Raw genomic sequence first — 21026 nt, 5'->3', positions numbered from 1 at the left:
GAACAGGCACAGCGATGAAGGATCCAATCGTTTCCACATTTTCTTTCCATAGATATGTGTGCTCACTACCATGTGTCTCCCAGAAACAGACAAATAGCATAGTGGTCACACTTTTCTTTTAGACCCCATGCTCTTGCAAGGTCACGCCGAAGGCCTCAAAGGAGCTGAGTAATAAGGATTTGGGCAGAAAGAAAGCACTGTTTTTTATTACTGTCCCTTAGGCTTTTAACACACCATGCCTTCCTTAAAACTAGAAGACCTCCTTTGTCCCAAACTAGTTGTAACACTGTTGAATTTCCAAAATTGTATTAATTTCATTCTGATATGACCGTAATCAGGGAAGGTTTTCATACTGAATCTGACACATCATCACATTTCACAGTAAAGGTAGAAGCAGTCTCCTCCTCTCTGGCTCACTTATTTAGCACTGACATAGGCATTATCCATATGTATTCTTGGGCTCAAAATAAATGTTATATAGTGCACATATCATGCTTATCTGAAGTAATGTTCATAAAAGTTATTATGCCAAAGGCCAAGAAACAATGAGCCATTAAGTCAGTTTTAGCTCAGAAAAAAAGAAATCAGTTTCCTGAGATAAATACTTTTGTATCTTTCACTGAGAAATCTTTATAAATATCTCATACAAGCATGATTCACACACATTCTATTGAGTAAACCATTTAATTGGTTCCAAATTTATGGTGTTCAGAAACATTGGAGAAATGATAGGACAAGTGAAATAATAAATATCAATTCTGTAAAATCTTAAACTACTGTGTGGGTGAGGCTGTTAGTGTTACTGGAGATAAGAGACTTTCCTAACTGTATTTTTAAAAAATCACCATTAACTTAGTTATGACTTCCTTGAAGAGCTAGGATAAATAGGGTAATTGAAATCCCTTAATTATGTCCCATAATCTTCCCAGATGCTAAAAAAGAATGTATCAAGTCAGGCAAATAGGTTTCTATACAATATAAATAAATTTCAATTATAAATATAAAATTTATCAGTGAATAAAAGCAGCTTCAAAGGTTATCTTACATATCTCTTGTCTATGTATAGAATCAGTAATACAAGCATTTCTAAGAAGCAGCTGTCTAGCTTTTATCTTTCATGTACACATAAACTGTTAACAGGTTGCTAGTATCTTTTCTCAGGACTAAATGATTCAATTTCAATGTCATTTTCTCCACCTCTTTGTCTTGCTAGGGGTGTGGTGTTTCTTGGGGCCCTTAGGTAGGCACTGAACTTTCTGTGATGATGGAGATATTCTCTGTCTGCACAGTTTAATACGGTACCCACCAGCCAGAGTGACTATTAAGCACTTGAAATGTGGCTGGAGTGACTGAGGAGTGGAATTTTTCATTTTAATTGATTTAAATATAAAGACCCATATATGGTTAGCAATTATTGTACTGAACAGTGCTGTGCCATGTGATTCATAATGCTGTGGACCTACGAATTGGACAGAACAACATGGTAGCCAGTGTCTAGTGGGGGGCCACAAAGAGTGGAAAGAAAGTGGCAGGGTGGTGAGGAAAGGAAATTCATTCCAAATGCTGACTTTAGGTCTTTTACAGATGCCGGACACTAGGTCCTCTTTTGAGATTGAGTGTGGCCTGGAGCTATGCTTGAGCTGGACTTTGAACATATAGAAATGAAAAAATCTCTGCCACCAAGGAGCTCACAATCTAGTGAGAGTGTCAGAACAATAGGCATATGATTATCACAATAGCGGGGTGCCAAAAAACAATGTATATACATTTCAATAGATGTTAACACTTTGGTCAACGTTGCTCAAGTAGTAGTCCCCCATCATCAGAAGTATCTGGACACTGAGGGTAACCACGTTGAGCACCTCTTGTAATTGCAGAAGTCAAACGTGACTTGTATTCATCTTTTGTTATCAGTATATATTAATACTTTTTTTTTTCCTTTCTTAAAATGTGTAAATATTTTTTTGGCATTCTCTATATATGTGTGCCTGGGAGGTTAAGGCAAGACAGAGAGTGCCTAAACCAGATGGGAGAAGAGGCCAGGAAGGGAGTTAGAAAATTAATAGAGGAAGTAACTGAGCTGAACCTTGAAGTAAAATAGGGTCTAGTCACAGGAAAAGGAGGGAGAGTACCTTGCAGACACTGAGCAGGGTATACACAAAGGCATGGAGGTCAGACAGAGCTGGGATAGAAGGTTAGGGTAGAAAGTGTGTGGCTGGAGATGATGACAGTGTAGGGCGGAGACTAAGTCATGGAGTCTTGCTGGTCATGTTGCAGACTTGTATTTTATTTTAATGTTGCTCAGGAGTTAAGTTGTGTAAGAATCTTCTGGGGGCTACATACACTTCAAAAGAGTACTAGTCTTGCAAACGGAAAATGGAAACAGGATTCCAGTCATATTTCTATGTGGTCTTAGGCAAGTCACTTATTTTCTTTAGGCCTCAGTTCCTTACAGGAATTTATTTATAGCCAAGCAAAATAATTAGCATGATAATATACTAACCTCTTTTTGCAATTCTAGTGCAAGGTTAGAAACAAGTATAAATAAGAATCGTGCTTATTAAAACCATATTAAAGACAGAATAACAACAGTGTTGACTCTTCGAAGTATATTTGATTAGGCTCTCTAACGTGTACCTCTTTTCTTTAAATCTAACTTGCCTGAATGTACAGAGAAGTAAACTGTGATCAGGAGATTAAATGATTTGTTTGAGGTCATGTATTATTTAGCAGAGAGCTAGGCTATTTTAATATTTAGACACTACATAGAATCGTCACACCAGAAGGGAACTTTATCAAGTTTTCAATTACTAAGTGCCTTATTTACATGGAGATGTACCCCTCCCCTCAAGAAGGTTATTTGCCTAAAGCTGGGTCACATGATTAGTGACCCAGCTCAGATTAGAACAGGGCATATTTTTCATGATCTAGTATTTTTTCTAGTAAAGTTCCCTATATTTTCCTATTCTATGCTTGATTTATTTAAAGAAAAAAAATCGTGTGATGGTCAGACTGCTATTAGCTCTGTCCTATAAATTATTTTTCAATTTTTATGCAAGATATATGTAAAGATACATGTAAGGATGATGTAAGTCAGTCTATATTTGTCCTAGGGTTATATATACTAAGGAGTCCCTGAAATGCAGAGTGGAGAATACTGGGCATTTTAAAAATAGATATCTACTTATAATTACTACAAAGGGAAATGGTACCTTTTAAATTTTTCTGCTATAGGGCTCCAAATTTAAATACAACCATGATTTCTTTTTCTTTTTTAGCTTACTTAATGTCCACGCATGAACCAACTATATACAATTAACAGCATATCATAATCTCGCACAAAGTATTAAGCAATCATTGTTATTCTGTAAAAAAACAACTATTAAAATGAAGAAGCCTAATAATGAATTAATTATTGTATTTATATATTTGTAAAGGCACAATTGGCTTCAGAATTAGAGAAATAAACTCCTAAGTACAAGCTTTAAAACTCTCCATATAGAATAAATTGTACTCAACACAAAATTCCCAGTTACACCCTTATTGTATTCGTCTCATGGGCTGGGCCTGGACCTCTGGAGTTTTAAATGCTCCTCAGATGATTCTGTTGCCTGGCTGGGTTTAGGAACCAATGATACAAACAGCTCTGTTGAGCTAGTTGTGAGTCACTCACTGGGATGTATCATTCCAAGAGTGAGGCCTTTTTCCTATCTGCCTCCTATATAACAAGGAGCTTCTGTTAAATCTCTGGTTCATTGTTAAATTGATATTTGTATTAATTAAACTAGAAAATAGGGTCTGGCCTGTTTCTTGTATCTAAAATGTATCTAAAGTCTCTGGTTGGTAGTTTTTCTAGTATCTCTATGTCATCATTTTACATTGGGGGTTGCTAGTCGTCAGTTCTAGGAGTTGCGGCCAAGAAACTTGTGTTTTGTGCCTCACTGAGCTCTTTATGTTGATTTAATGAGACAGGCAGTTATATTCAGGTGTGCTTCAGGGATACTAAAACAGGTAGGACAAATTTACATATCTATGAGACAAAACTGTTTGAACTTAAAGCGCACACACAAACACACAGAAATTATGTCACTGTGGTGTTTTCCTTTAAATGCTTTACGTGAACAATATTTCCCAAGGTTGCATTATTGATAAACACAACAACTACATCTGGAGGAAATCCTTAGAAATTAGATTCTAAATCCACATTAATGCCAAGTAAGTAATGAGTACCGAGAGGTACTGAATAGGAGTGCTGGGAGAGACAGAGAAAAAAAATAGTTTTTCTTCTTTCTAAGATAGGGCAAGTGCTTAATTCCTTGCTTTCTCTCTGTCAAGGTTTGTTTAAGCTGTGTATGTGGTGAGAGAGAGAAAGAGGGAGAAAGGGAGAAATGAAACACAATAAGAAAAACCTAGCTCTTCAAATGTTACTGCTTGAAAATACATCACCATTCCTCAACCTTTGCTTGAGTTCATCAAAGGAGGCGATGTCAAACACATAAACACAAAATGGCAGCTCTAATTACTACACAAACACAAGAGCAGGAAGGGCAAGAATCCATTCGGTCCTTCTCACTCTCTTCTCACCTTCAGGCAGATGGCATTTTTATTTTTAAAGAACATACCTGAGCTGATGAGATGTTTTTAGATGTATTTATCAGAACAGATCTTCAAAAATCTGAAACTAATTTAATTATGTTTTGCCAAAGTGTTTGAGGAATTTGTTTTTGTCATTCAAATGTACTGCTACTGTGGTTTAGATAAAATACTCTTAAAGCAACTGAGAAGCAAGCATCCTAGCCCTGCAGGAGGTATAGGGAAGAAGGGCATGGCTGAAAATGGAGAATGTTTCTAATTGATTACTAAAATCATCTAAAGAAATATTTCTTGGTGGGACCATTATATCGCCAGGCCCCCACCTAGTTCTAACAGGACAGGAGAGTTGGGTCTGAAAGATGTCCTTTTCTCAATGTTTTCCAGGGGACATTGAAAGGGGACATTTAAGGATTTTTTATGGGACATAATTTCCCAGTGAGTTATGAATTAAATGAAAGATGCAACCATGCCCAATAACCAGGCTTTTTTCTTGGTTAAAAGCATAGCTCTAGTTGGGCACATATTTGTTATCATTTTGTTGAGATATGAAAAAGGCACCACAATAAATACAGTGACTGTACAACCATGCTTGTATCTATTTCCAAATCACAGCAAACATTTTCATTATAGTAATAACTGGGGCAAATTCCAGGATAGGCAACTTCTGCAGAAAGGCTTCATGAAAAACCATAGATTAATTTTGATGAACAAGTCAGGGTTCTATTGGAGTTACAGAAAATGAGTCACCACCATAACACAATATTTTCAGCTCACACCACACAAGTTGGGGGAGTTCATTTTAATGTGTGAAGTCTTTTAGAGTTTCAAAAAGTGAACTGATGTTAAGGCTTTCTTAAAGTGAACAGTTTTAATGGGTCAGTAATTGTATATTCCCTCTAATTAAACACTGCATAGGAAGCCATGAAAAAAATCCCTGGATGACTTTGGATATTAAGGTGGTTTAAATGAACACATTCACTTATCAAGCTGAAAATCCAGAAAGCAATAGCTTTTCAGAAACAAAACCCAGAGACTAAGACCAGGGCATAAACAGTTACATTCAGAAAAGCTACAAGTTATGTTTTAATCTTTCTGTGGGTCTGAAAAGTTACTTGACCAAGGCCGATGCTCTCTCCGAACCCCAAGGGGGAAGCATGGCCCTTGCTGCTCATGACAGCTGTCACATACATACCATCAATAACAAGTACAACCAAACCCAACTGTAAAATCAACTTTATTTGACATAATAGGAGAGAGAAAGACTCACTGGAGGTAAATAGATTATGACAAACGGGGTCAAAGGATTTTCGCTGGAAAACATTTCTCCAAAGTAAAATTAAAGAGTTTTAAGAAATATTTCTAAATGATGAGATTAAGGTATTTGGTTTCAGTTTAGAGGGAGAATACCATTTTTCCCTAGCATGGATTAAGAAGAATATGTTATCCACAGGAATGGATAAGTGGTTTGAAAAGCTGTGTGGAGGGCCTCACTTACATGACTTCCACTGTGATTCCTATTCATCTATGAACAGTTGAGCTGTTGCAGAATCTGGTAGCAATCAACAGGAATGGAAACAGATTATCTGAATGTCTTAGAATAAACTCTTTAGGCAAATGTTTAACTCACTGGTATATACATCAGCAGTGAGACCATTATTCAAAGAAAATTCCAAATTGGTTCTAAGGGCTTACTTCCAAGGCAGTTGTGCTGAACAGATCGTCAGTCAGTCATGCTAGGCAGCAGTGGGCTACCCATATGAGCCAGAAGACTGGAAATCATCCATGGCCCTCCATGTTTACTTCAGTTTACTCAGCCTTCAAAATCTGGCTGAGTTACTAAACATTTAACTTGAGTCACGGTGCCTTTTATAATTGTTAAGTGGTAGTAACACTGAATTCATTCTTTATTTTTGATTATTGGATGTCTTTGATGAATTTTATCTTGGAGAAAATCTCTTATTAGAGGTGGTGAAAGTAGATGAAGAATATAAAATGCCAATCATAGTATGAGGTATAACTACTTACATTGACATTCTTTACAAAATGGCACCCCTGTGGCGGGGAAAAAACAAACCTATAGGCAGCCAAATATGAAGTGTGCCCTTCAAAATGGCTACCTGAGAGACAGGGAAAGTTTGGAAAGAAAGGTTGGCACTGTGTCACCTTTACTGGCTTTTGTTCAGGATTCAGGTCATTGTATCTCTTCTCTTGGTAAACATGAGTTTTCCAGCTCAGTGTCTTAAAAGCTAGTTATGGAGGAAATGCTCTGCATAATGGACTTAATGATCCAGGACTGGAATAGCAGAGATCTTGTATGAGGTGTGTCAGGAGAGCTATGCTATTTATATATGGGCAAAGCTTACACAGGCACTTCTGCATTATCCTTGCTGCTATTAATAAACCAGCACTCTTCATGAGTAGCTAATTTAAAATAAATCTTACATGATTAATAAAAGTACTAAAAATGGAAAGGAACCTTGAACCATCTCTGCCCTAGTAGCTCTAATAATTCATAGACTATGTGTCCAGGATATAATATGACTACCTTTTGATAGGTATGATTTATAATTGTTGTTCCCTAACTACAACCTTCAGTTGATTCAAGCAATTTTCTCACTGCCCCCTGCACATCGAATAATTCTCATGTCTGTGACTCATGCCATTCTCCTGTCTTGGAATGGTATCCCTTTCTTGTTTGCTCCTAAATCTCATCCATCCATGAAGGCTCACAGAGCTCTCAAAGACTCTTCTTCCCTACTGCAATTGTGTCGCTGTTTTCTGAACTCTGACTACACTTCTAGTCAGTTTTATAATTGACCACAGAGTTCTCTCTATACATTAATTTAACGCTTCTCTCTTCTTGACTGCCATGTTCCTTAGCACCTTGTTGGACACGTAGTAGCACAGCTGTTGCTTCAAGATAGTGGTGTGTTCATTTTCCAGACCCACAGCAATAGAATTCTCTATGATACTAACCATTAGGAAACCCTATGCTTTCATGACACCAATAGAATTACAGACGAAAGGCTGACCTGAAATGCACAAGGGGTATTGTCCACACAGTAGACTCTCAAGTTGTAATCCAGAGAGTTACAGGACATGCAGCCAAAAACTGCCACCTTGAGTTGCTTCACGGCACAGTCTGTGATTGGTTCTCCAGTGAGGGCATACGTTCCAAAGCTGTCTAGGAGCACATGACATGCAAAGGGGTCCAAAAGGCAGTAACATGATGTGGATTCGTCCTCCACTGACATCACTTCCTGTTGGGGAAAGGTGTGTTAAATTCAATTTGGAAATAAGATGTGATGTAATAGTTACTTTCCGAGGACATAAATATTTTTTTCAGAACACTTTTATTGCTCTAATTTTCTTTATGTTAAATGCTCATCTATCAGAGTAATTGCTTACATCAGAAACTCGAGAAATGGTTATATTCAGAGTTGGAATTCTACTTAAGATTATAACAAACATCCCCTTCAAAGTTCTTCTATTTTTGGTTAATTTGTTCAATGCTGAATTTAAAAAAAAGTCTTAAACATTAATATCAATAAGCAAACATTCATGTTTTTAAAAAGGTCTATTTCTGAAAACCTCTTTTAGTATCTGTAATTTTTTTTCCAAATATTTTATCCTCTTTCATTCCATCAAAATCATTCATGAGGAATCATAAAATAAATGGTTTGGATAAGATGTACTAAGAATATTTCAGCCTTTCTGATAAGAACTTAGGTATGTGTGTCTGGTTTGGTAGAGCATAAATATAACACCATCTGGATGTAAAAGATTGTGAGGAAGTGCTGAGAAGAAAAACTAAAATGGTGAAAATCTAGGTAAAGCAAAACATAATGAAAAAGAGACCCAAACCTGGCCCTGTTAGGAGACCCATGGAACTTCCTGCCCCAGGAAATTTGCCTGTTGTTTTACAAGGACTGAATAAATAACAGAATGCATTTTCAACAAGGAATATAAACTAGTTTTAAGATATAGCTAGGCAGGGTAAATGCAATTCACTGCAGCAACTGGGATTTTTCTTCTAGAGAAACATGATTTTCTTTTCACTCCTTTTGCTGGAAACACCTCCTGGGAGGTAAGACCCCAGGGCTAGCTGGAACAGGTCATTGTGTTCCAACAAGATAATTCACCTGCTTTCATGCAAACTGACTTCAGACAGACATAAAAGGAATCCCTATCAGAAGATAAATCAGAGGTTTCACTTAAAACAGTAATTCTGCTGCAGTCTTTCTTTGCTGTGACCATCTCCCTTGCTGTTACTTTCCTCTCAAGTATCCTCATTTTCTTTCCTTGTCTCTTTTGTTCTCTCCTTGTACTGTAACTCTTTTAAATATGCCCATCTACACAGGGAAACAAACACTCGGAATAATTTTCAATGCATTCATTAATTCACCAAAGTCTATTTAGCACCTACTGTGTTCCTGAATATGTAAACATAGATTTGTTATAATCCCTATGATGACAAAAACATATTCTGACCAAATTGCATGTACCAAAGACAGGGTACATGTCTTTGTGGTAATTACAACTGTATTCTAAGACCAAACAAAGCTCTAGATCCTCTTATCTCTCTTTTTCCATTATCCTAAAAAATCACTAGCCAATAACTTCAGAGTATTATAAAACACATGTCACGAACACTGAAAAACAAAAACAGGCTCACAAATCTCATAGTTGACTGTTGGTGTTAAGAGAAGGTAAGGTTGAGTCTATCCCAGACGTGGTATCCCAAATCTTGTTTTTTGAAAAGGAAGAATAGGGCCTCACCTCCCATTTGCCCTGTTGTGTCCTCTTCTTTAAATGGATATTCCAGTGCTCAGAACTGACGTCTGCACAGTGTGGTATGGTCAATGCAAAGGGAGTGGTGACAATCATGTCTGGGGGACCACAGGTGACTTCAGGACTCAGGAGCACCTCCGATCCATCTGACTGGAGGCTTCAGAATTGGAAAAGGATAAAAGAGAGAAGCATGTGAAGGAGGGGGCATATTTGCATGAGAATTGACTTAGAGTGGTGTTTTCTTCAGGCTGAGCAGACCTTTCCCAGGATTCCTCCAGGAGAGTACCACGCATGCAGAGAACAGGTCTGGTCACTAGTCATCAATCCTGAGCCACTCAAGCACACAGACTAAGCTTAAGCCTAGACTTCAAATCTATGTTTTGACAAACAAAATGACAAATGCTTCTGCAGAAATATAGGGCAGAACAGAAGAAAACAAAGATGAGGCTGGTGTGTCACACACTAGCTGCTGAATCTTTTTTTTTGATAACATTATCAATGACTAAGGCCAAGGACGTTACAGAAATGACTGATCTGGTATTTGTACCATCAGATTCCTTTCTCCTAACAACACATTCTACAAATATTTTTTAATGCTAGGAAGCAATAAAACAAATTATTATGGAATAAAGCAACACTTCAAACACACCCGAACTGAGTATGTCTCGTCTGGTTTTGAAAACATTTATTTCCACCAATACACAGACAAATAGGTTAGATAGTGATAGCACAAAAGACAGTTCATTATAAATGTGCATAATCAAATACATAAATATATATCTTTCAACTCTTTCCTGTTTTAGATCTAAATTTAAAATCATTCTACCCAAAGCTAGTGTTCAGATTTTTCAGTATTGTGAATTATTTACATGGGAATGCAGAGTCAAAGAGATAAAAGAAAGTGAAGTTTCATTAAATAACACCACCTCAGTGAATGCCTCCCTCTTTCATTGTCTTTCTTTTTAATCTCTACCCCAAATAGTAAGGTGGGGTACTTTATAGGACCGTAGTCAATGAGAACTCAGAAACGCACTCATTTTTTCCCAACTGCTTATGTGTTTTTGAACAGCTATTTGATATTTTTTTCTTGATGGATTTTCACTTCTAAGAGATATAGTAATATAGAAGATAGCCAATGAAGCAATTTAGGGCTCTCAGATGAACAAAGCTGTACCAGAGCTAGGATTGGTATTATGTATTCTTTCTCTCAGGACATTTCTCTGGAAAGGACATTTAAATATGTCATCCCTGGTCAAAAAAGCAACCTCTTGCTCAAGATAAAGATGCAAATTAGTGTTAAAAGATACCACATTTTCTATGATATTGTATAAACAGTTCTAGGAGTACATCTCACATACTATTAATTTCGGACTTGCTTTTGTTGACATCGCTTGTTCTCGCTCAAGTCAGTAATGGTCACACTCTAGTTCATTATCTATAATTTGCTGCTGCAATAAAAGTCATTGCATATAACTGAGCAGAAACATCCTTTTAGCTACTGCGTCTAAAACAGACTTGAATGTTATTTCACAGTCTCCCTCCCTCTCCAGGTAGCACTGGAGATGACTGCAAAAAATTCAGTCTTTCACACACAGGCAATCATAGTCCAAAGCTGACAATTCTTGCTGTACAAGCAAAGCATAGGGGAACAGAAAATGTCTGCATTTACCTGGAAGCAGGGCAGGCAAGCTAAGGGGTAGGTTTGGAAAGCAGTGACTTAGCAATAACAAATGCTCTATGAACAGCCTAGAACAATATACTTGAGGTTTGAAAGAATAAAAAAGAAGTAAAATGTCAATGTGATCTACAGCCAGCATGAAGTGGCAGCCTCCATGTAGATGCCTGCCAGTGGCCATTAGAGGGGTTAAGCGCTCTCCGTGTAATTGCCGCCTGCATTCATCACAGACAGGAATAGCAGAGATGCTTATGAGTGACCGATGACAAAGTCTCCTAAAAGAACTATTTAACTGCTTTCAGAGAATCATCCCCCTTGTTGAACATATTGTTCAAACATATGGGAGTCTGGGGAATTATTTAATGCCAAATGAACTGAAATCAGCTAATTAGATGAACCCTCACACTCGTGAATAGCAAGGCTCCTTTCGGTAATAGCTTAAACAGCATTAGGAGTCAGAGGCAGTGCATATCCAGTCTTAGGCGGTGCATGGAATGGGAGCTCTGCATTAAGTAGGCATTGGGCATTTCCATACGTGCAAAGGAAGTAAATCAAGATTTATACCTAATCCTCCCACTGTGAAAATAGTGTCTGTAGGTGTAGGTCTATCTCTGGTGAAGGAACAAAACTGAAATCTCTCCATTTTTACCCAATGATTAATAATAATTTGCCCTTTTCTGCTACCTTTTATCTGTGGCAATCAGGGAGATTTACCAATATTAATTAAAGCTCTTTATACAGCTGGCGAGGAGGGGATAACAGCAGGTCACAGAGAAATCAATCAAAGCAATGGCAGCAAAATAACCCTACATTTTTAGTCCGCCCTATGTGACTAGAAGTACTTTCCTTCTGTTACCACTAGGGGATTTCTCATCAAACTGCTGACTCTTGGGACATCTCAAGGAAAGACCGAGGGGAAACAAACTCTGAGTTCAGTCATGGATACAGGACTTGGTGCATTGAGGACAGAGGCCTGGGAAGAGGTGGCTTTAATTGGGCCTGGGAGAAAATGAAGGTTCATAACGAAAGCATGGATGGCATTTACATTTTACCACGTTGTATAGTACATGACAAGGAAGTATTCATGCTTCTGCTAGGAAAAATAAAAAAAGGTAACATAGACTTCTGAAATTCATGTGAGCTAATAATAACTGTGAACTAATAACAGAAGTGATTTCAGGACCGTAATATTATACAAACCACTTTAGTGCATCACATACTGTAGTGTAGATTGAAGTCTGGTTGCATGGGACTTTCGCTGCTTATTTCATTGTGTCTCTTTATATATTAGACATATATATGTATTATATACTGTATATATATTATATATACATATGCATGTTCATGAATGATTATGGATAGAAAAAGATCAATAATTTAAGAGTCAGGGCTGTGTAATCAGGTGGCTTGATGAGCACCTATACGGAAATAAGGTTGTGAATTCAAATATCTGCTCACACAGTGCATCTGAGGCTTCTAGGGAACACTGACAGCTTTGCAGCTTTGATCCCTCCAACTGCAAAATATACATGGTAGGAGGGTGCACAAGAGCATTTTTTCCTGGTAATCTGGTAAGACAGGGAAATCCACATTGCTAACTTATTTAATTACCAGAAAGGGACAGCAAGCATAGAAAAGGAGCTGCAGAGAACATATGTTGTGGATCAAAAGAACATTATTGTGTCCTCACTGTGCATTTTGTGGCATCACGCCTGATACCACATTCCTTATTTCACCATTTCTCTGTCCTCAAAACCATACCGTGTGGCAGAAGGAAAAGCCCATGCCTTTCTGGGCCTCTTTCCTCACACGCAAAATAATACCTCCTCTGAGATTGTTTTGAGAGTTAAGAAGTAAAGCATAAAAGCACCTAGTGTGTGCTCATTCAGTGAAGGTTCTGCTTTCCCAACCCCAAGCTCCCACTGCCCTTTTATGAGTTTTATTTCTGTTGGAACTATGCTTTCAAGAGGTGGCTTATTTATTCATTCAATTGTCATTATATCAATATATACTTTGACAAATGTTCAGTGCTTTAGAGATGTGCACTGTGGGAATTTAAGGCACTTTGGCAAGGCTTTCATCCTCACCTCCCACAGTCTGTCCTCAATTCAGCAACCAGAGGAATGCCACTGAAATGCCAACGTGTTGCCGCCTCAAGGAACTGCAGCTGTTCTTGCTGCTCCAGAGCACTCAGTGCTGCTAGTTTTCCCCGATCCACATGGCCAGCTCCCTCATGTCTTCCAGGTCTTTGCTCAAATGAAGACTACTAATTCCCTGACTACGTCTGAGCAATACAACTGCATTCCCTCCAGAAGAGCCGACCTTGGCTTTTGTTTTTTTTTTTTCTCCACGATACTTACTGCCCTCTAATGCACTATACCATTTGCTTATTTTATCTTCCACAAACTTGAATATAAGCTCTACGAGGCAAGAGTATATATTTTTTTCTGTTTTGTTCATTGTTGTATTCCCGGTGCCTAATATATGCTGGTTGTAAGCACTAAAATATATTTGTTGGAAAGGACATAGGAGCCAGTGTGAGGTGGTTCCCACTGACCAAATCTGCATATTTTGAGCATCAAAGTAAATAATAGTAGTAAAGGATGATAATCCATTGAATAATATAAGAAGCCATTAACAATATGGCTATGAATGAATGAGAAGAGAAACTCTTCCATACAGCAGAAAGCCAACTAATACATGTGGAAAGTGATAATTTGGCAACCAATCATATTAATATTTGATTCAGTCAAGAATTATGAATAGATGGTAATCTAATTTTAGAGAATAATACAGAGTTTTAATAATAATAAGACATTATTTACACAGTTTCAAAGTGTCTTTCCATAAGATACTTACTAATTACAAAGGGTAAAATATTACTTTATAGTGGGGAATCTTGGCAAACACCATCTAACCCAAGTTATCAAAGCTAATGTGACCAGTAATGGCATGAGTTGACAGAATATACCTCCTGTCATGACACAGTGAGAAGATCTCGGCATCACTTCCATAACATTCCTGCTAATAATACGTAACCTGAATCTTATTATAAGAAAATATCAGACAAACCCAAACTGAGGGGTATTCTGCAAAATAGTGATCTGCACTCTTACAAACCATCAATGTCATGAAATAGAGAGAGACTCAGGAATTGTTCTAAAATAAAGGAGACTAAAGGACACAGGGCAGTAGAATGTAGTGACTGGACTTGAATTTTCATTTGCTGTAAAGGTCATTATTAGGATAACAGGTGAAATATGAACAAAGTCTGGAGTAGATGATAGTATTGTATCAATGTTAATTTTCTTGACTTTGATAATTGTCCTCTTGTTAGGTAAAATAATTTGTTTTTAGGATATACACACTGAAGTGTATCTGGGTGCAAAGGACATCTTGTTCACAATGGTTAAAAAATGTGTGTGTGTGTTTATATGTATCTTATTTATTTGCATGTATATGTATACACACACATACACATGAGAGAGGGAAGAGAGAGTAGAATACAGCAAATGTTAACAACGTTAACATTTGTGAATCTGGATGTGAGATAGCTGGAGATTTTTTATACTATTCTTGCAATTTTTCCTTAAGGTTGAATTGTGTGAAATTAAAACAAGTTTTTTGTTTTTTTTTTTTTTTTTTTTGAATGAATAAATGAATGAAGATAGAGGCCCAAAGAGAATTTTTCCGGAACTATTACAATGAAATCAGCAGGGTCGCTGACTGCTGTATAAAATGTGTTGTAGAGGTTGACAGATCTGCTGCGGTAGGTGGTGGTATGGTGATGGTCCAAATCTCGCCACATTGTAACTCGTATTCTGCAGACCCTGCTACCACACCACTGCCACCAGAAGGTCACGCTGATGAAGGTCAGCTACAAGGCAACAACTGCTAACCATGGCGGGTCTGGAGGTGTATCTGTGCACATTTTGTTTTGGCTTTCAATGTCTCATGACCTGATTCTAGACTTGTAACATTTGATTCTCTTCAAGCAAAATAACCAGCTCCATATTTTGAGATGAAATTTTCATTGTTGTTGTCTGCCATGCTGCGCTTGGTAATTATTGTTTCCTCCGTTCCTCCTTATGGTCTATATTATAGATTAATGTCAGTTTGATCACCTTTACCCAGAGTATCACTCAGGAATGCAGGCAGGAGAGTAATGATAGTTTTACAATGCCAGACCCTGGGTCGATACATAATTAAATCATATTTTAATGGAATAGACATAAAAGGCAGATAAATGGAAGCTGTACTTAGTCTTAAAATTAGAACTCAGAAAGCAAGGTAGCTCCAGTCTCTTAGTTTTCTACCTAAGAAGATATATAGTTTTAACTATTATTATTTATTATTTTTCTCTTTTCATTAAAACCCTCATGTATTGATTTAGGGTGCTAATATTGCTGTGGCTAAAAATCAACATTTTGGGTGTATTATTTCTGTTGCTTTTTCTTGAATCAGAAACCTCACTGTTCAGCTCTGACTAGAGCATTCAGATCAGACCCAGGAAAATGACATCATAGAATCTCCTGGAAAGATGGGCCCTTTAAAGTTAGTTTGGCTATCAGTCAACCCCACACCGTGACTAGGTCTCCTGAGGGCTTTAATTCTGTAACTGCCATGCATGATTTAGGAAAATAGACTTCTGGAAAGGGAGAATAGGGGATGGAAAGCAAAATAGAGGAAAAAGAGTGAAGCTGAGCAGAATCTTCTCTTTATCTTAATAGATTCCTCTTTGAGTCTTTAAATGGTTCTAAAACTGTAGCATGCTTCAGAATTTCTTGGGCAGCTTGTTTAGAATTATATTCTTGGATGCCGCCAATGAAGATTTTGATTATTTCAGGGATAGTGCCCAGGAACCTGAACTTTTTTTACTTGCATTCCCTTTGTGCAAGGTAACCTTGGAACTAACATTTGAGAAAAGTTGCATAGTTCTTGAGAAAATATCCAAAGCAATACTTCATGCAGCGGGGGCTTGGTGGTTTGTCAAATATAGATAGGGTAGGCTTCCAAAATGGAATTTGGATGCTGGTTAAGTTTAAATGCTCAATATTAAGTCCTTGGATGACACTACTATGATTGAAAATTCAGCTGCACAGGGATTGGTCCCACAACTCTTTTTTCTAAGTAGCATGTGCATTAACAATAAGCAAGGATGTCAGGGGAGTTGATTAGCAGTACTGGAAATCCCATGTTGAGGAAATCCCAATACTGGAAATATGTCTAGCTCATCATGCCACTATATTCCACTAGTTGGGGCAGGGAAAGGAGCAGTTAGAGAAGTGGATTACAATCAGCAACAAGCGCAATTCGCTGAGGATGGCACATATGACTCTACTATCACAAGGTTTAGAGATCTGGGTCACTCACAGGGTGTTATTTGAAATAGGATCACAGGATGGAAGCCGGTACAATAGGAACTGGGGCTGGAGGGGAATTACATACACACTGGAGTATCTGAATTTGCTAAAATTTGAGCAACACCAAACTGAGAGATTAAACTGTTTGCATATGTGAAACGGCTTTCATTTCCACACACATTTATAGGGTGTTTACCAATTAATATACTAAAGGAATCACAAATCATGTGTAAATCACCGTTCCTAGATACAGTTTAAGCCTCATCTTTCATGCAGTGTCAGGCTCGTGTTTAACTCATTTACTAGAAATGGAATGATAGCTCACTGAAAGTACTTTGAAGCAAAAGATAGTGAAGAGAAAGGGAGAAGAGTGAGCTATGCGACACATTGCTGTGGCATTTTTTATATCTATTAAGTTGTCTATTCATTTACATTTTGAATGGAGAAAACAGCCTTCTCTAGAGGAAACCTGAATCCTATTTCACAGTCATTTCATTTTAGGCAGGGAAAGGACCTAGGTGTAATCAGGCCCAATACCACGGTTCAGATGAGTCAACCGAAGGGCATGGCATCGGGCAGAGTGACATGGCCAAAGTCATACCTCACTGTGACAGAGCTGGGACAAGAATCTCCTGTCCTGTTAGTGTTGGTGGTCATGGGGTGTGTGTGGGAGGGTGGGCAGCGAGTGAAAGGAACAGATGTTTTCTGGGACATAGTCTGCAAACCTGAAATTTTTAAGGTAAAATGTTGCCATGGGAGTTGCTAAAACTGTATGCACAGACGCTGGAGAAAGCCTTAGGAACACAGGGCCTGGAGGTACACAGAGTGGTCAGAATGGAGGTGGGTATTAGTTTCCTGTTAGTGCCGTACCACAGACTTCCTGGCTTAAAACAACAGAAATGTATTATCTTACAGTTTGGTAGGTCAGAAGTCTCACTGACCTAAAATAAAGGTGTCATCAGGGCTCGAGACAAGAATCTATTTCTTTGCCTCCTCTAGCTTCTAGAGCCTGCCTGCATTCCTTGGCTGGGGTCCCTTTGTCTCATGTGTGAGCCAGCAGTGTAGCATCTTCAAATCTCTGTATCTGATTCTGATACCCCTTCTTTCCTCTTTTTATTTTTAATTCGGTTCATGTTCCTGCTTTCCTTTCATAAGGACCCGTACATGGGTGCATCTGCATGAGCCAGTATAACCTCTTCTTCTCAAGGACCTTAATCTTAGTCACAACTGCAAAGTACCCTTTGCCATGTATGGCAACATAGTCCCAGGCGCCTCGCATTAGAATGTGACATCTTTGGTGGGGGGAGTATTCTTCTGCCTACCACCAGGCTTTTCCTGGCTTGTTCACGTTAAGGTTAGAACCTAAAGAGCGTTTTGCTGCTGCGTCCTGATCCATTGTTGTCTCCCAGATGCCACATAATTGGACCATGGTGTTGGTTGACCTTTGGGTTATCTTTACTGTGTCAGCTGCCAGCATGCCCCCCTCCCCGCCCCAATAATTTCCAGAGTGAAGCTTCATGTCTGCATACAACTTTACGGAGTTCTGGGAAGTTTTTCTGCTTTGTCTTAACGATTATCAGCAAGGGAGTTAGGAAGTCGATCATGCAGGCTTTTAGAGGGCTGTGTGGATAGTGTTAGAGAGCATGGTGGGCAGCCTCAGTGTGGGCTGCTGTCCTCTCCCAGAATTTTTATTAGGCTATCACTAAGTGAAGTAGAGAGAATGAGACATTTAAATATCTTAATAGGATGGGTTATTTCTACTTCCAGCATTGGCAATAAAAGAGATGGCACATACAAATAAAAATAATTACAGTATGTAGTATTCCTGTACAATATGCAATCAAACTCATGAACCAGTGACTTTCCTCTATTGAATTAAGGTGCACCTTCCGTTCACATCTATTAACAACATTTACAAACCATTGTTATCTTGTCAATGGCATCTTTAATTAAAGGGTCGTCAGGACCACTTTAATCACTTCCCATTGTGAGCTCACAGGGGCTTCAAATACACTTCGATTAAAATGACAGCAATTTTTATTTATTCGTGTTTGTTTGTGGACCAAGGGGGGTGTGAGGTGGAAGGGACAGTAAAGAGCATGGTATGAGGAAATTCTCCTTCCCCCCAAAAAAGCAGATCATGAAATGACAATGTAAGAATTCCCACCGTCCTTTTTTTCTTTTCCCTCTTTCTCTATTTTTCTCTTTTTCACCTTCTCACTTCTTTGGGGGCAATGGCCTTATATTCTAATCTATGTGACTTTGTGAAGAAGGCATTGTGATGTTACTGCGGAGAAAAGGCACGACCTTCAGCTAAAGGTGCATTAACCCTTGTAGGCCATTAGGGTACCATTTGATAAATTGCCCCTTGTATCACACCGCATGGTGCTGGTAGCCTGAAAGAATTAACGTGGTTCTGAAATGGTAGCAATTTACTTCCCTTACATGAGCAGAAAGAGCCCCTTTATTCTTTAAGAAGCACCTTTCCTCCTCAGCAATTCCCTGTGCCTGATGTTAATTAATGCCAGATCGCCATCAATTTGACTCTTCCAATAAAAATTTGTAAAACTCACTTCAAACAACAAACTGGATTCAAATCTATGACCACTGAGCAGAAATGGTGACAACAATAATTCACTCATTTCTATTTATCAGTAACTAGCAATGAAACCTGGAAAAGTGAACAGTGACAAAGTTTGTTCAAGATGGCATAAGCCACCTGCCAGGTTTGACTGCTCATGGATCTCCTAACAACAGGCCACCTGGAGTTCGTTGTTGGACCCATAAAACATACCTTTAACGTATAAATCTGAATACTAAGAGAAATAGAGGTAGACTCAGTGGAATTGATGCAAGATGTATTTTGTATCTTCATAAGGCTCTGATTTTAGAGTGAGTAGTTAATATGTTTGCTATCACTGAACTAATCTTTCCTCTGAGTCTAGGATGTGGTAGCAGCCAAAAGGGAAAATCATAAATTCTTTTATATCACTGGCATAGAGCTAAGGCAAATTCCATGGACTTTAGAGAACTTATCTATGTAATAAAAAAATAAGGATAGACAAAAGAAAATAATATCAAAATGTAGCATTTATACAGCACTTTATATTTTGCACAGAACTTCTCATATATGAAATCACTTTATTGTCCTCACCAAAATCCTGGAATGTAGTGAATAATAGACATAATTTATACGTGATAAATTTGAAGCTTAGAGAAAGAAAATGACTTGTTCAAAGCAAGGTGAATTTGGAATTCAGGCCTTCTAAATCCCTGTGTTCTCCTCACTCTTCCATGTTGTCACATTTCTGAAACTTCTTTATTTCTCATGTGATGCTAATGACCAAGTCTGTGCTACTTGCCTGACAAGTTATGCGTGTTATCAGCTCACTTCAGTGAGCTCCAAGATGGGCAGATTCTTACCCAGCTAGGAAGGCAAAGAAAACAAAAGAAAGCAGCAGATTTCGCCCCGCATGAAGCCGGCAAGCATAGTCTCTGCCCGATATTGTGACATTTTGCTGTTAAGTAGTACTTCTGTCATGCTCTCTGGCTAAAAATTTGACGTAGGATTTCTATTCAGCAGTCGCCCTTTTCCTTGGTTATAAATGTTATTTTTGCCTTTTATTTATTCTTGAACTAATTTTATCTCTACCCCTTTTCTTATAAATCAAAGAGCTGTGTTTATTCCCTGGAAAGAAATCCAGAGTTGCTCCCAGAGCAACTATTGTCCCAAACTCTCAGGTAACCTTCAGCTGGTAAATCTCTCTCTACTAATTCATCATTAGTTCCTAAGCCAGAAGTCTGGGAATTATCTCCAACTCCTCCATGTCTTTCACCCCACATCAACACACACACACACACACACACACACACACACACACACACACACACCCCAGATCTTGCTGAGTTCTTCCCTCACAGCAATGGAGGATTACAGAAAGGACTTAAAATAGAGACAAGGATACTCAAAAGCTCAGTGACTATAATTTATTGTCCACTGTCCATATCAAGATATTTTTAATGGTAGAAAGGGGCACTATTAATAACTTTGCTATGCAAAAAGGAGGCATATTGTCACTGTGTTGACAAGGAGGATGCAGGTATAATGAAGACTTGAACTTGGGGAGTGGCAGTGGAGACCAAGCAGAAGATAATATATCTAAAATGTAAATATGACCTGGTCTCCTAAACCTTAAGCCTCATCAATACCTACCCACCAAGTAAATTTGTTTCCCCAGTTTCACTCTTCTTTTCATACGTTGTTGATTTGCTTAGTTCCAAAATATGTGATGCTATTTATCCCTCTGTGCCTTTGCACATTCTATTCTCTGTGCCTTTGCTCATTTGATTGGAATGCTTTTCACTGTCTTTCAATTTTAAGTCTATTGTCACTTCCTCTCTGAAACCTTCCCTTAGCCTTTGGACAGGGTTCACTCTCTTTCCACTCCTCGTTGATATTTGTGTACCTTTGTCACCACATATATCACACCACGATATTATTATTCATTTTAGTAATTGGGTTTACTTACAGGGCTTCATTTATTATTGTATTAAGTTGTTCTAATTTCCCTAGTAATTGCTACCAAGCATGCTTAGTGGAACCA

The 21026-nt window shown here is 38.2% G+C and overlaps 1 protein-coding gene across 6 annotated transcripts in view; it reads right to left on the bottom strand.

Moving 5' to 3' along the window:
* The window catches only part of UNC5D (unc-5 netrin receptor D), a 510000-nt gene that overhangs the window by 33309 nt on the left and 455665 nt on the right, over positions 1-21026 (bottom strand). For all 6 annotated transcript variants that reach the window (XM_081045544.1, XM_081045546.1, XM_081045545.1 and 3 more), the window contains 2 exons: positions 9373-9541; positions 7626-7853 (listed from right to left, as the gene is read on the bottom strand). In XM_081045544.1, coding sequence (XP_080901670.1) covers positions 7626-7853; positions 9373-9541 — 397 coding nt within the window. The remainder of the gene's footprint in view (positions 1-7625; positions 7854-9372; positions 9542-21026) is intronic.

This window comes from Rhinolophus hipposideros (assembly GCF_964194185.1).
Source record: "Rhinolophus hipposideros genome assembly, chromosome: 4".
NCBI lineage: Eukaryota > Metazoa > Chordata > Mammalia > Chiroptera > Rhinolophidae > Rhinolophus > Rhinolophus hipposideros.
The sequence above is the reverse complement of the archived record's forward strand: the minus strand, read 5'-3'. Positions and strand labels throughout refer to the sequence as shown.